General features: G+C 42.4%; 1 protein-coding gene across 3 annotated transcripts in view; it reads left to right on the top strand.

The window, feature by feature from the left end:
* The window catches only part of LOC110502513 (serine-rich coiled-coil domain-containing protein 2), a 35,620-nt gene that overhangs the window by 1,047 nt on the left and 21,642 nt on the right, over positions 1–12,931 (top strand). For all 3 annotated transcript variants that reach the window (XM_036960215.1, XM_036960214.1, XM_036960216.1), the window contains exons 2-5: positions 8,071–8,182; positions 8,692–8,881; positions 10,526–10,588; positions 10,681–10,788. In XM_036960215.1, the coding sequence (XP_036816110.1) occupies positions 8,082–8,182; positions 8,692–8,881; positions 10,526–10,588; positions 10,681–10,788 (462 nt within the window). In that variant the 5' untranslated portion in view covers positions 8,071–8,081. The remainder of the gene's footprint in view (positions 1–8,070; positions 8,183–8,691; positions 8,882–10,525; positions 10,589–10,680; positions 10,789–12,931) is intronic.

Below are 12,931 nucleotides of genomic sequence, written 5' to 3'. Positions count from 1 at the left end.
GCGCATAACTTGGTTGCACCAATTTTTATATATACAGTGCCTTTGGAAAATATTCAGACCCCTGGGCTTTTTCCACATTGTTACGTAACAGCCTTATTCTAAAATGGATTAACTAAATACTAATCCTCAGCAATCTACAAACAATAAAACGTAATGACAACATGAAAACGTTTTTTGTAATTTAGGGAAAATTATGAAAACTTTAATAAAATACCTTATTTACGTAAGTATTCAGCTCCTTTGCTATGATATTTGTTGATTATCCTTGAGATTTCCTTGAGGTTTCACCAACTTTCTTCCGGCGCCGACAGAGATGGCCGCCTCACTTTGCGTTCCTAGGAAACTGTGCACATTTTGTTTTTTTATGTGTTATTTCTTACATTGTTACCCCAGGAAATATTAGGTTTTATTACATACAGTTGGATATAAGAGAAACGTCAACTCACCAACGTTACGACCAGGAATATGACTTTCCACCACCCAGGACAATGGATCGGATCCCAAGCGGCTACCCAAAACAACGGCGCTACAGAAGGGGCAGACGGAGCGGTCTTCTGGTCAGGCTCCGTAGACGGGCACATCGCGCACCGCTCCCGAGCATACTACTCGCCAATGTCCAGTCTCTTGACAACAAGGTAGACGAAATCCGAGCAAGGGCTGCCTTCCAGAGAGACATTAGAGATTGTAACGTTCTTTGTTTCACGGAAACATGGCTCAGGATACGTCATCAGAGTCGGTACAGCCACCTGGCGTCTTCACGCATCGTGCCGACAGAAACAAACATCTCTCTGGAAAGAAGAAGGGCGGGAGTGTATGTCTTATGATTAACGAGACGTGGTGTGATCATAACTACATAAAGGAACTCAAGTCCTTTTGTTCACCTGACCTAGAATTCCTTACAATCAAATGCCGACCGCATTATCTACCAAGAGATGTCTCTTCGATCATAATCACAGTCGTGTATATCCCACCCCAATCAGACACATCGATGGCCCTGCAAGAACGTCATTTGACACTATGTAAACTGGGAACCACATATCCTAAGGCTGCATTTATTGTAACTGGGGATTTTAACAAGGCTAATCTGAAAACAAGGCTCCCTAAATGTTATCAGCATATCCAATGAGCGACCCGGGCTGGCAAAACCCTGGATCATTGTTATTCTAACTTCCGCGATGCATATAAAGCCCTCCCCGCCCTCCTTTCAGAAAGTCTGACCACAACTCCATTTTGTTGCTCCCAGCCTATAGAAAGAAACTACAACAGGAGTTGTTGCTCCCCGCAATTCAACGGCTCAGACACGAGAGGTACGTGGCAGGGTCTACAGTCAATCACGGACTACAAAAGGAAAACCAGCCCCGTCGCAGATCACGATGTCTTGCTCCCCGAGAAATTAAACAACTTCTTTGCTCGCTTTAAGGACAACAAAACCAAAACCAAACCAAAATCTGCAGGTTCTCCTTCACTGCAGCCAAAGTGAGTAAAACATTTAAACGTGTTAACCTTCGCAAGGCGCGTCCTCAGAGCATGCGCAGACCAGCTGGCTGGTGTGTTTACGGACATATTCAATCACTCCTTATCCCAGTCTGCTGTTCTCACATGCTTCAAGAGTGCCACCATTGTTCCTGTTCCCAAGAAAGTGAAGGTAACTGAGCTAAATGATTATCGCCCCGTAGCACTCACTTCCGTCATCATGAAGTGCTTTGAGAGACTAGTCAAGGACCATATCCACTCCACCCTACCTGAAGAAACTCCCCAAATGCAGGTGTGCCAAGCTTGTAGCGTCATACCCAAGAAGACTCAATGCTGTTAAAGCTGCTTCAACAAAAGTACTGAATACTTATGTAAATGTGATATTTCAGTTGTGTGTTGATTTAGAGGGAAAAAACATTTTAATCCATTTTAGAACAAGGCATTAACGTGACAAAATGTGGAAGAGTCAAAGGGTCTGAAAACTTTTCGAAGGCAATGTGTGTGTGTGTGTGTGTATATTTATCATATATTTATTATTTCAGCTTTTATTTCTTCCATCACATTCCCATACACTCAATTAGTATTCGGTAGCATTGCCTATAAATACAGTAGTTTAACGTTTCGGGTAGCCTTGCACAAGCTTCCCACAATAAGTTGGGTGAATTTTGGGCCATTCCTCCTGAAAGAGCTGGTGTAACTGAGTAAGGTTAGTAGGCCTCCTTGCTCAAACATGCTTTTTCAGTTCTGCCCACAATTTTTCTATGGGATTGAGGTCAGGACTTTGTGATGGCCTCTCCAGTACCTTGACTTTGTTGTCTTTCCTTCCATTTTGCCACAACTTTGGAAGTATGCTTGGGGTCATTGTCCATGTGGAAGACCCACTGGTGACCAAGCATTAACTTCCTGACTGATGTGTTGAGATGCTTCTTCAATATATCCACATACTTTTCCTATCTCATGATGCCATCTATTTTGTGAAGTGCACCAGTCCCTCCTTGCAGCAAAGCACCCCCACAGAATGATGCTGCCCCCCCCCCCCCCCCCCCCCCCCCCCCCGTGCTTCACGGTTGGGATGGGGTTCTTCGGCTTGCAAGCCTCCCCCTTTTTACTCCCAACATAACTATGGTCATTATGGACAAACAGTTCTATTTTTGTTTCATCAGACCAGAGGATATTTCTACAAAAAGTATTATTTTTGTCCCCATGTGCAGTTGCAAACCATAGTCTGGCTTTTTTATGGCGGTTTTGGAGCAGTGGCTTCTTCCTTGCTGAGTGGCCCTTTCTGGTTATGTCGATATAGGACTCGTTTTTACTGTGGATATAGACACTTTTGTACCGGTTTCCTCCAGCATCTTCACACGGTCCTTTGCTGTTGTTCTGGGAATGATTTTCACTTCTCGCACCAAAGTAAGTTCATCTCTAGGAGACAGAATGTGTCTCCTTCCTAAGCAGTATGACGGCTGGTTGGTCCCATGGTGTTTATACTTGTGTAATATTGTTTGGACAGATGAACGTGGTACCTTCAGGCGTTTGGAAATTGCTCCCAAGAATTAACCAGACTTGTGGAAGTCTACATTTATTTTCTGAGGTCTTGGCTGATTGTTTTTGATTTTCTCATGATGTCAAGCAAAGAGGCACTGAGTTTCAAGGTAGGCCTTGAAATACATCCACAGGTACACCCCCAATTGACTCAAATGATGTCAATTAGCCATTCAGAAGCTTCTAAAGCCGTGACATCATTTTCTGGAATTTTCCAAGCTGTTTATAGGCACAGTGAACAGAAGTATGTAAACTTCTGACCCACTGGAATTGTGATACAGTGAATAATAAGTGAAATAATCTGTCTGTAAACAATTGCTTGTGTCATGCACAAAGTAGATGTCCTAACCGACTTGACAAAACTGTTAACAAGAAATTTGTGGAGTGGTTGAAAAACAAGTTTTAATGACTCCAACCTAAGTGTAGGTTAACTTCCGACTTCAACTGTACATAGACACACACACACTGATAATGACCTGGCCTGTGTCCCATAATGTGCCTGCATTCCATACAAGATTCAACATTCAGGTAAATTTGCCTGTGGCGCACTGGGCCAATGCCAACTGAAATCTACTGGCCCAAATGTTAAAAAAATCTGACCAATAAGCAAATGATGGGTGCATAATTTCAATAGCAGGTGATTTTAGATTTAATTTGCGGTCTGAGAAAATAATCTATACAGGTTTCATACAGACAAGGGCTTTTCAAGCACTGAAATTGTAATTTAAGGACCTACATTTTATATGTAATTGTTGTAATAGCCTATAGATTTAAAAAAACTCCCCCCAATATGTATGTAAAAAAGTATGCATTACCAGTTTAAGAATGCATTTTTTATAATCTATCCTAAATGGTATTAAGTTTTGATTTTCACCTTATTTTTTACATTCTAAAATGTCAGAGTAATGTGAGCATTGGGGGGGTGTAAAGTGTTGGTTAGATTTTTTTTACATTTTTTTATTTTTATTTTTTTGTGGGGGGGGGGGGTGGTCAAGGTGAGGAAGAGGATTATTTAAAGCTGGTTCCACGTTTGGGGTGTCAGGACAGAGAAGAGCTTGTTCTGGGCTCAGCGGGAACTGCCCTCCCGTAGGGGTGGGATGGCCAAAAGACCTGAGGTGGCGGAGTGCTCAGATTGGGGTGTAGGATTTGAGCACAGCCTGAAGTTAGTGAGGGGCAGTTCCTCTTGCTGTTCTGTAGGTAATCTGCATGGTCTTGTAGTGGCTGCGAGCTTCGACTGGAAGCCAGTGGAGTGTTTTCGGAGGAGCGGTGTGACATGAGAGAAATTGGGAAGGTTGAAAACCAGGCGGGCAGAAGCATTCTGGATAAGTTGCAGGTGTTTGATGGCACAAGCGGGGAATTGTTCAGTGTCATCCACATAGCAATGATAGGCGAGACCATGTGAGAACATGTGAGAACAAGTGACTTGGTGACTAGAGAGAAAAGGGCCTAGAACCAAGCCATGAGGGGACACCAGTCGTGAGAGTACGTAGTACAAACACAGATCCTCTCCACGTCACCAGGTAGGATGCAATACAAGAATGTGCAGAGCCTAAGATGCCCAGCCCTGAGAGGGTGGAGAGGAGGATCTGATGGTTCATGGTGTTGAAGGCAGTGGATAGATGTAGGAGGATGAGAACAGAGGAGAGATAGTCAGCTTTGGCAGTGGAGAGCCTCCGTGACACAGAAGAGCAGTCTAGGTTAGGGTCAAGAAGATCTTTCTGAGTTAGATAAAGTTGACCAGAGACAGCACGCACAAAGAAAAGAATGAGGAGACACGGGTCTATAGTTTGACATCACATGAGTCGAGGGGAGCAACTCTGGCAATTTTGACATCAGAGGGGATGCAGCCAGTGGTCAGGGATAAGTTGAGGGAAGTGAGGTCTCCAGAGATGGTCTGAAGAAGGGATGAGGGGATGGGGGTTGAGTGGGCAGGTTGTCGGGCAGGCAGACCTCAGTAGTCACAGGATGTCATCTGGAGAGAGAGGAGAGAAAGAGGTCAAGGTGTAGTGTAGTTCTGTGTGAGTGAGACCCGAGTCAATAAGCTGAGTGAATGAGTAGCGGATTTTTTTCAAAGTGGTTGACAAAGTCGTCTGGACCATATGATTTTCGTGGGTTGACACGTTGAATGTATTGCTTGATGTCTTTCACAGAAATCTGTATATCAACAGCTGGTATGGTGTCTATACTGTCCAAGGCTTTCTGCTGCGATGTAAAATCACAAAAAGTCAACCCACAATAGAAACTATTAAAATACTTTGGAAAAGCAAGGTCATTTGACAGTCATCCAATGTCTCTTTGGTTTGTAGCCTATGATGGTTTGTAGCCCTTGCCAGGCTTTCTTACGGTCCTTGAAAAGGTTTTCTAATTGGTCCTTTGTACGCTGCTTTGCACTCCTTAAATGTTTTTAAGTTGCCTCTGTTATTTTTCCTTTCCTCTTTACTGCCACCTGATTTAAAACACGTTTTTTTTCTGGTTGAGGAGTTCTTTTAATTCTTTTAATTTAATTAACCACAGTTTATTATTGGGGGAGATATTGCCTTCCTTTTTGGGAATAATGAGATCCTCACCGAAACAGATGTACTCAGAGACGGTATCCGCTGCCTCTTCCGGGTCATCGGCACTGTCCATCAGAGCTGCCCAATCAGTTGACTCAAAACAATCATGGAGGGCTTCAGTCCATCTTTTAATCTCCACCTTTTTAGCTTTTTCTCATTGCAGACGTGCTTTGTAGACTGGGATGAGCTGAACCATGTTATGATCCGAACCCACAAGATTGGGTAGTGCCTTGGAAAAATACACACCTGGGATGTTAGCAAAACAGAGGTTCAGAAAGGCTTCATTTCGGGTAGGACATGTAACACATTGCTGATATGATGGTAAGTGTTCAGATAGATTGCACATGTTAAAGTCTCCCAGGATCAGCTTTACTGCTTCAGGTGACTGTCTCAGCCTGGGATACAAGGTCGTGAATCAAGTCGGCAGCTATTTGGGTGTCAGCGTGGGCTACGTAAACAATAAAAAATTGGATCTGATTTATTTCCCGTGGCAGGTAGTGTGGCCGTAGGTTAAGACCAAGGAGTTCAATGTCTTTATTACAGACCTTGTGCTTAGTTGTAGTATGGGCAGGATTGCAATAGTTCTCATTGATGATTGCACAAACCCCACCACCATATCTTACCAGAGTCGATGTTTTGATCCATTCTAATAATTGTGGAGCCATGCAGCTCCACAACGGAGTCGGGATCCTGTTCCGTAAGCCAGGTCTCAGATAGACAGATCAAGCAGGATTGTCAGTACTCTGAGAGGTATTGGGTACAAGCCCGTAAGTACCTAGCAAAAAGACAGTACTAGACCACAACAGATAAAGACAAAGAAATGATACTTATCACTCCTGGAGATATCAGGAGTCCTCTAGCTACAGAATGAAGCGCAAAACCCTTCAATTGAAATGTCAGGAAATGAAAACGCCTACGTATCTCAGAAAATGTTATCATAAATTAAATCACGGAATAATTATATTAGACTTCTAAATTTGCTACCATAACTTCAATGACTTTTCAAGGATCAAAGCACCTGCTTCCGCCATCAAGCTGTACCGGAGCGCCAAGTCTGGGACTAAAAGCCTCCTGAACAGCATCTACCCCCAAGCCTTAAGACTGCTGAACAGTTACTCAAATGGCTACCCTGACTATTTGCATTGATCCCCTTTTTATTTGCAATGACTCTATGCTGGACTCTACCCACACATACTACACTGACATTCCAACATACAGTTACGTCATTTAGCAGACGCTCTTATCCAGAGCGACTTATAGAAGCAATTAGGGTTAAGTGCCTTGCTTAAGGGTACATTGACAGATTTTTTGTTAATTTGACTCAGGGATTCAAACGAACAACCTTTCAGTTACCGGCACAACGTTCTTAACCACTAGGCTACATATACACACATGCACGCACACGCACACTACCTACACTCACACACAAAACACACACACATGCATATTGATGCCACACACGCACACGCACACTCACACAAAGACACATTTAAAAAACTTTCACACTCTTCCCAAATGCTGCTGCTACTCTGTTTATTATCTATCCTGATTGCCTAGTCACTTTTATCACTACCTACAGTACATGTACATACTGTACTACCTCAACTACCTCGTGCCTGTGCACATTGACTCAGTACTGGTACTCCTTGTACAGTATATAGTCTCGTTATTGTTATTTTTTGGGGTTACTATTTCCTTTAAGACTTTTAGCAACTTTTCCTTACTTTTTAACTCTGCATTGGTGGGAAAGGGCTCATAAGTAAGCATTTCACGGTAAAGCCTACACCTGTTTAATTCAGGGAATGTGACAAATTACATTTGTATTTCATATTCAAGGTAGGCTATTCCATGATGACTGAATTGTGCATTGCAAATATTCAACCAAGACTTTGAATTAAATTGGTTTGCATAACCATTCTTGCCTTAGCATTTACTAGATATCATAACTTTGAAAATGTTTCCTACCGCTGTCGGGTTTCTCTCCACACAACTACCAGCTGTTTGAGAGCTGTGTGCTATTCTGCCCGACAGATTACCTATAGACTGTATGTGTGCTGCGTGCGTGTTTGAATAAATGATTATGATAAAAAAAAGCGAATTGTGAACAAAAAAGGAACGTGACCAGGTAAAAATAAATATATACACTGTAGATATATTTTTTGACCAAATCAAATCAAAATTTGTGTTGCACTGCCAAGTCAAATAGTCGCAAATGCAACTGTTTTGGTCACAGTATCGAACCCAGGTGTAGATTAACAGTGAAATGTTTCTCATTTTCCAACAATGTAGGGATAAAGATAAGCTCATGAGGCAATATTTGTTTGTGTGTGTACAGGAGTCTGTTTACATGCAACATATAGGACCACTGCCCCCCCCCCCCCCCCCCCCCCCCCCACACACACACACACACACACACACACACACACACACACGCACACACACAAACATCTTAGATTCTAAGCTAACTCTTGGATGACCGTGACCTCTCTTTCTCTCTGTGAAGACGCTAACGGGATGTCCCATTTTGAACGCTCAGAGAGGGGGGGACGACAAGGTCACTGGAGGAGAAGGCAGCATCACTGGAATGGACCGGATCACTTCCACAATGACACCAGGTGAGAATGAGTAGCTATCCTACAGCATGAAAATGGTAAAAATACCAAACATAACATAGTATGCTAGGTGTGCTATATTTAAGCAATAAGGCACGAGGGGGTGTTGTATATGGCCAATATACCATGGATAAGGGCTGTTCTTACGCATGATGCAACGCTTGGATACAGCCCTTAGCTGTGGTATGTTGGCCATATACCTCTAACCCCTGAGGTGCTTTATTGCTATTATAAACATGTTACCAATGTAATTAGAGCAGTAAAAATAAATGTTTTGTCATGCCTGCGGTATATGGTCTGATATACCACTGCTGTCAGCCAATCAGCATTCAGGGCTCGAACCACCCACTTGATAATCGTGAATATGAAGCTCCAGGGTGAAATTATTTACAAAAAGCCAGAGTGCATTTTGTAAATGACTTAATTTGCCCATTTACACCTAGTCAATGTGGCAAATATAAATATCTGTCTGCCTCTCTCCCCCCCCCCCCCCCCCCCAATCCCACTCCCAGGGATCCAGTGTTCCAGCATTATGATGGTTATGCTGGCCCTGTGGGGTTCAGGGTAGGCCCCCGGCCCTTTCCTCCCGTAGGGAGACACAATGGACACACGGGGGCGCTGGACGAGCTCACACTCAAACATATGGCCCAGGACTGCAGCTCAGTGAAAAACCAGCTGCTTACACTCAAGAGTTTATTACAGGTAACACACACTCCCTCAAAGGCTCGAATGTAGTCCTTGGGAACTCAATGTAATTCCAATCTAATCACTCTGTTGAGTTGAGCTATGACTAAGCAAGTGGAAATCATATCTTGTAACTCTTGTCAGCTCCTTTTACAATTAAATAGATTTAGCATCCAATAAAATGTAACTTTAGTAGAATAACTAAACTAAATAACTAAAGTATAACTAATAACTATTATGTCAAGGTTTGAGTTTACACTTCGCTAGACGGAGGCTGCTGATGTTGTATCAAGCAGTAGCTTTAGTTTATCACACATCCAGGTGGGAGAAGGCTTCTGAAGTTGAAAGGCAGTAGAAATCTGCATTGCTGCCACAGTGACCCTCTATGCCTACTTGTGAGGATGTAGCAGAGATACACACTGAATCTCTCCTACATCTCCTTAGATGGAGAGATTTCTGGAGAAGAGAACTGGTTTGATATGATGTAATCATAGAAAATAGCTGCTGGCTTTACTGTGCTTTTACTGAGAATGTCACATGTCTCATGTCCGTGGCTTGCGAGTGAGTGACTGTGGCACATGGTTTTATTCTATGTGTCACTCATCTCCTCTTACCTCTTACTACGACCCTGCTCCTCCCTTGTGGGTTACCTGTGGTACCTAATCACTTAATAGATCTGTCGGTATCAGATGACACATTCCATTTAACAGACACACACACACACACACACAGTGTGTGATGTGACGTGTGAGACAGCTAATCAGTAGTGTCCAGCCTCGGACTGTACAGCGTCTCATGTCTGGCCCTGTAGGACCCCAATATCTACCTTAGTGTCAGGCAGGTTGATATTGGCTTTGGCCTCACAGCCCTCAACAGATTACATTCCTCCAAAACAAGTCAACCGTGCCCCAAGATTATCTCTGACATGACATGACAAACACATATCGACACACAGTTCACTTTCTGTGATGGTAATTGTATTTGCTTGTCAGAGCTGTGATTCTGTTCGTTACCTCCAAAAAGGTACATCTTTAATAAGGACCAAAGGGATAAATGTGAGTTATCTGTACCCATGTTTGATTCATGTTCATTTGATATTTGACCTCTGACTGTAAAAGAAGTGCTGTTGCTGCTGGTAATAGTCATCTAATTGACAAAGTCTGTTTGTTTTCTTTAATTAACAGGGTAGTTTGGCCTTGAGCACCAAACAGTTTGTTGGCCCGCCCATTAGTTGTTCTCTTTTTAATTGTTTCTTTGGAGCTGTGATGTTGTGCTCTGGGCAGCAGCTGTAAAATGCATCTCCACTTTAGTCATAATTGATCTATCTGAGCTACAAGCAACAGGCTGTATCGGTGTACCTAGCTGACTATATGCAAGCTAGAGCGTCCAAAGGCAGAACATTACAGTTATTTGGGGATACACAGTGAACATGTCCCTCTGCTTGAGAAAAGTTATTTTTATGTCTACCAAACTGCTTCAAGGCACTTATCAGCCATTCTACAGAATAATCTACCGAAGACGCTCCCAACTATGTAGCAATTAGTAGTATCATTATAATAACATATAAAATACAATATACCTACAGCTAGTTCTCCTTTCTGCCCAGCATAGTACAGTTCAGAATACTGAATCTTATGTTATGTGTTTTTTCTGTGTTTGTAGATGGAGGACGGTGGCCCAGAGGTTGTTGAGGGCGGTGAAGAGGATAACAGCACGACCCTACAGGTAAAACCCCACCTGGAAAAACACTATTTCGGACATTGAGCCAAAACAAGTAGCATTGTTAGACTAGAAATTAACCACTGTGCGTTTTTCAGTTGGAGGAGCTAATGAAGGAGGTGTGGAAGCTCAGGGAGGAGCTGAGGAATAAGGAGAGGACAATCGCTCAGCTCACACTACAGCAACAGCAGCTACAGCAACAGGGGGTGAGTCTCCAGGAGGGGTCAGCGAGAGGACGGCAGTCATTCTCTGTCAGTGCACTACAGCTGCTTAGTGCAACATTGGGTTATGTGGGAGTTGTGGTTTTACTTATACCATAGTCAGACACCTACATATGTGAGAATGGTAATCTCAGTTCTGTTAGCTTTTACCTGGATCCATCAGTGTTGTAACATTCATTAGTGTTCAGGGGCTAGTGGTCTCGTTAGGCAAAAAAACAGACTGTCCACTGACGTTATTCAAATTCCCCATGTACAGTAATACCAAATGTATGGAAGTCCTGAAGCCCAAGGCAAAACAAATACATTACAAATGTAGACTCATTTGAACAACTTAGTATCTCGTTCAAATTACATAGTTTTCTCGTTTGAATGACTTAGTAAAAAAAAAGTTATTTTGTCAAATTAGACCTAATTTCTTATGCAGCGTGTCAGTCAGTGTAATGGTTGCTGCAGCCATTCATTCGCTGATTCCACCCATTGATATTATTATTCATTGACAGTTCTTTGATAGCCTAAAGCAGGGCTGCTTTTTAATTCCAGATCATTTAAGTGGGCGAGTGTGGAGGGAGGAGCAGAGCGTAATTCGAGAAGATTTGGAAAATGGTGACGCCTTCTCTCCCGCACCTATTTTGCTCTGGTATTGCTCAGCCACAAGCTCTGGGCATGCTTTTCCTAGCATTTTTTGTTTCCTTTTTCACTATCACTTTTAATTAGGCCTATGTGGTTGTAATTATTTAGCCTATCCCACCCACATTAGCCTATATCTAGTTTATATTCTACTTTCTAACATTAGGATATGTCATTTCTATTTTGAAGGACTTCAAATGTATTAACGCATGTTTCAGGTAGGCAATACATAGGCTGCTGTAAAATGTAGAAACACCATAATATAATAATAATATATTTAATGAAGCTAAAATTTCATAAATAAATCTTAAATGATAATGGCCAGAATCAGTTTATTTTCATAAATGAAAGGGAATAAATAATCTCAAACTGCAACGGTCAAATGATTTGCACACAGAAGCAAGCGCCACCAAGCATCACATGTGCATTGAGTATGGGAAATGCGCTCTACAAATTAAATATTTATTATGACACAAGGCGAGACCCAGATGCAGACTCAGGAGGCAGATGGTTAGAGTCTTACAATGTTTATTAATCCAAAAGAAGTAGGCAAGAGAATGGTTGTGGATAGGCGGAAGGTCAAAACCAGATCAGAGTCTAGGAGGTACAGAGTGGCAGACAGGCTCGTGGTCAAGGCAGGCAGAATGGTCAGGCAGGGGAGTACAGAGTCCAGAAACAGGCAAGGGTCAAAACTTGGAGGACTAGAAAAAGGAGAATGCAAAAAGCAGGAGAACGGGAAAACCGCTGGTTGACTTGGAAACATACAAGAGGAACTGACAGAGTGACAGGAAACACAGGGATAAATACACTGGGGAAAATAAGCGACACCTGTAGGGGGTGGAGACAATCATAGGGACAGGTGAAACAGATCAAGGCATGACAATATAATAATAATTATTATTATTAAGACAGAACAATGCACATGTGAAAACTTAATTATATGAAGGAATATTATTGTAAATCTAGCCATAATATAAACAAGTGAAAGGAGAATTTAATATATACTGAACAAAAATATAAACGCAACATGTAAAGTGTTGGTCCCATGTTTCATGAGCTGAATTAAAAGATCCCAGAAATGTTCCACATGCACAAAAAGCTTCTTTCTCTCAAATTTTGTGCACAAATTTGTTTACATCCCTGTTAGTGAGCATTTCTCCTTTGCCAAGATAATCCATCCACTTGACAGGTGTCAAGTGCTGTTTAATCAAGAGGCTGATTAAACAGCATGATTATTACACAGGTGCACCTTGTGCTGGGGATAATAAAAGGCCACTCTAAAATGTGCAGTTTTGTCACATAAAACAATGCAACAGATGTCTCAAGTTTTGAGGGAGTGTGAAATTGGCAAGCTGACTGCAGGAATGTCCTACAGAGCTGTTGCCTGAGAATCATGTCATAAGCTGCTTCCAACGTCATTTTGGAGAATTTGGCAGTACGTCCGCAGACCAAGTGTAACCACGCCAGCCAAGGACCTCCACATTCGGCTTCTTCACCTGCG

The sequence above is a fragment of the Oncorhynchus mykiss genome, chromosome 23 (assembly GCF_013265735.2).
Source record: "Oncorhynchus mykiss isolate Arlee chromosome 23, USDA_OmykA_1.1, whole genome shotgun sequence".
Lineage (NCBI taxonomy): Eukaryota > Metazoa > Chordata > Actinopteri > Salmoniformes > Salmonidae > Oncorhynchus > Oncorhynchus mykiss.
The sequence above is the reverse complement of the archived record's forward strand: the minus strand, read 5'-3'. Positions and strand labels throughout refer to the sequence as shown.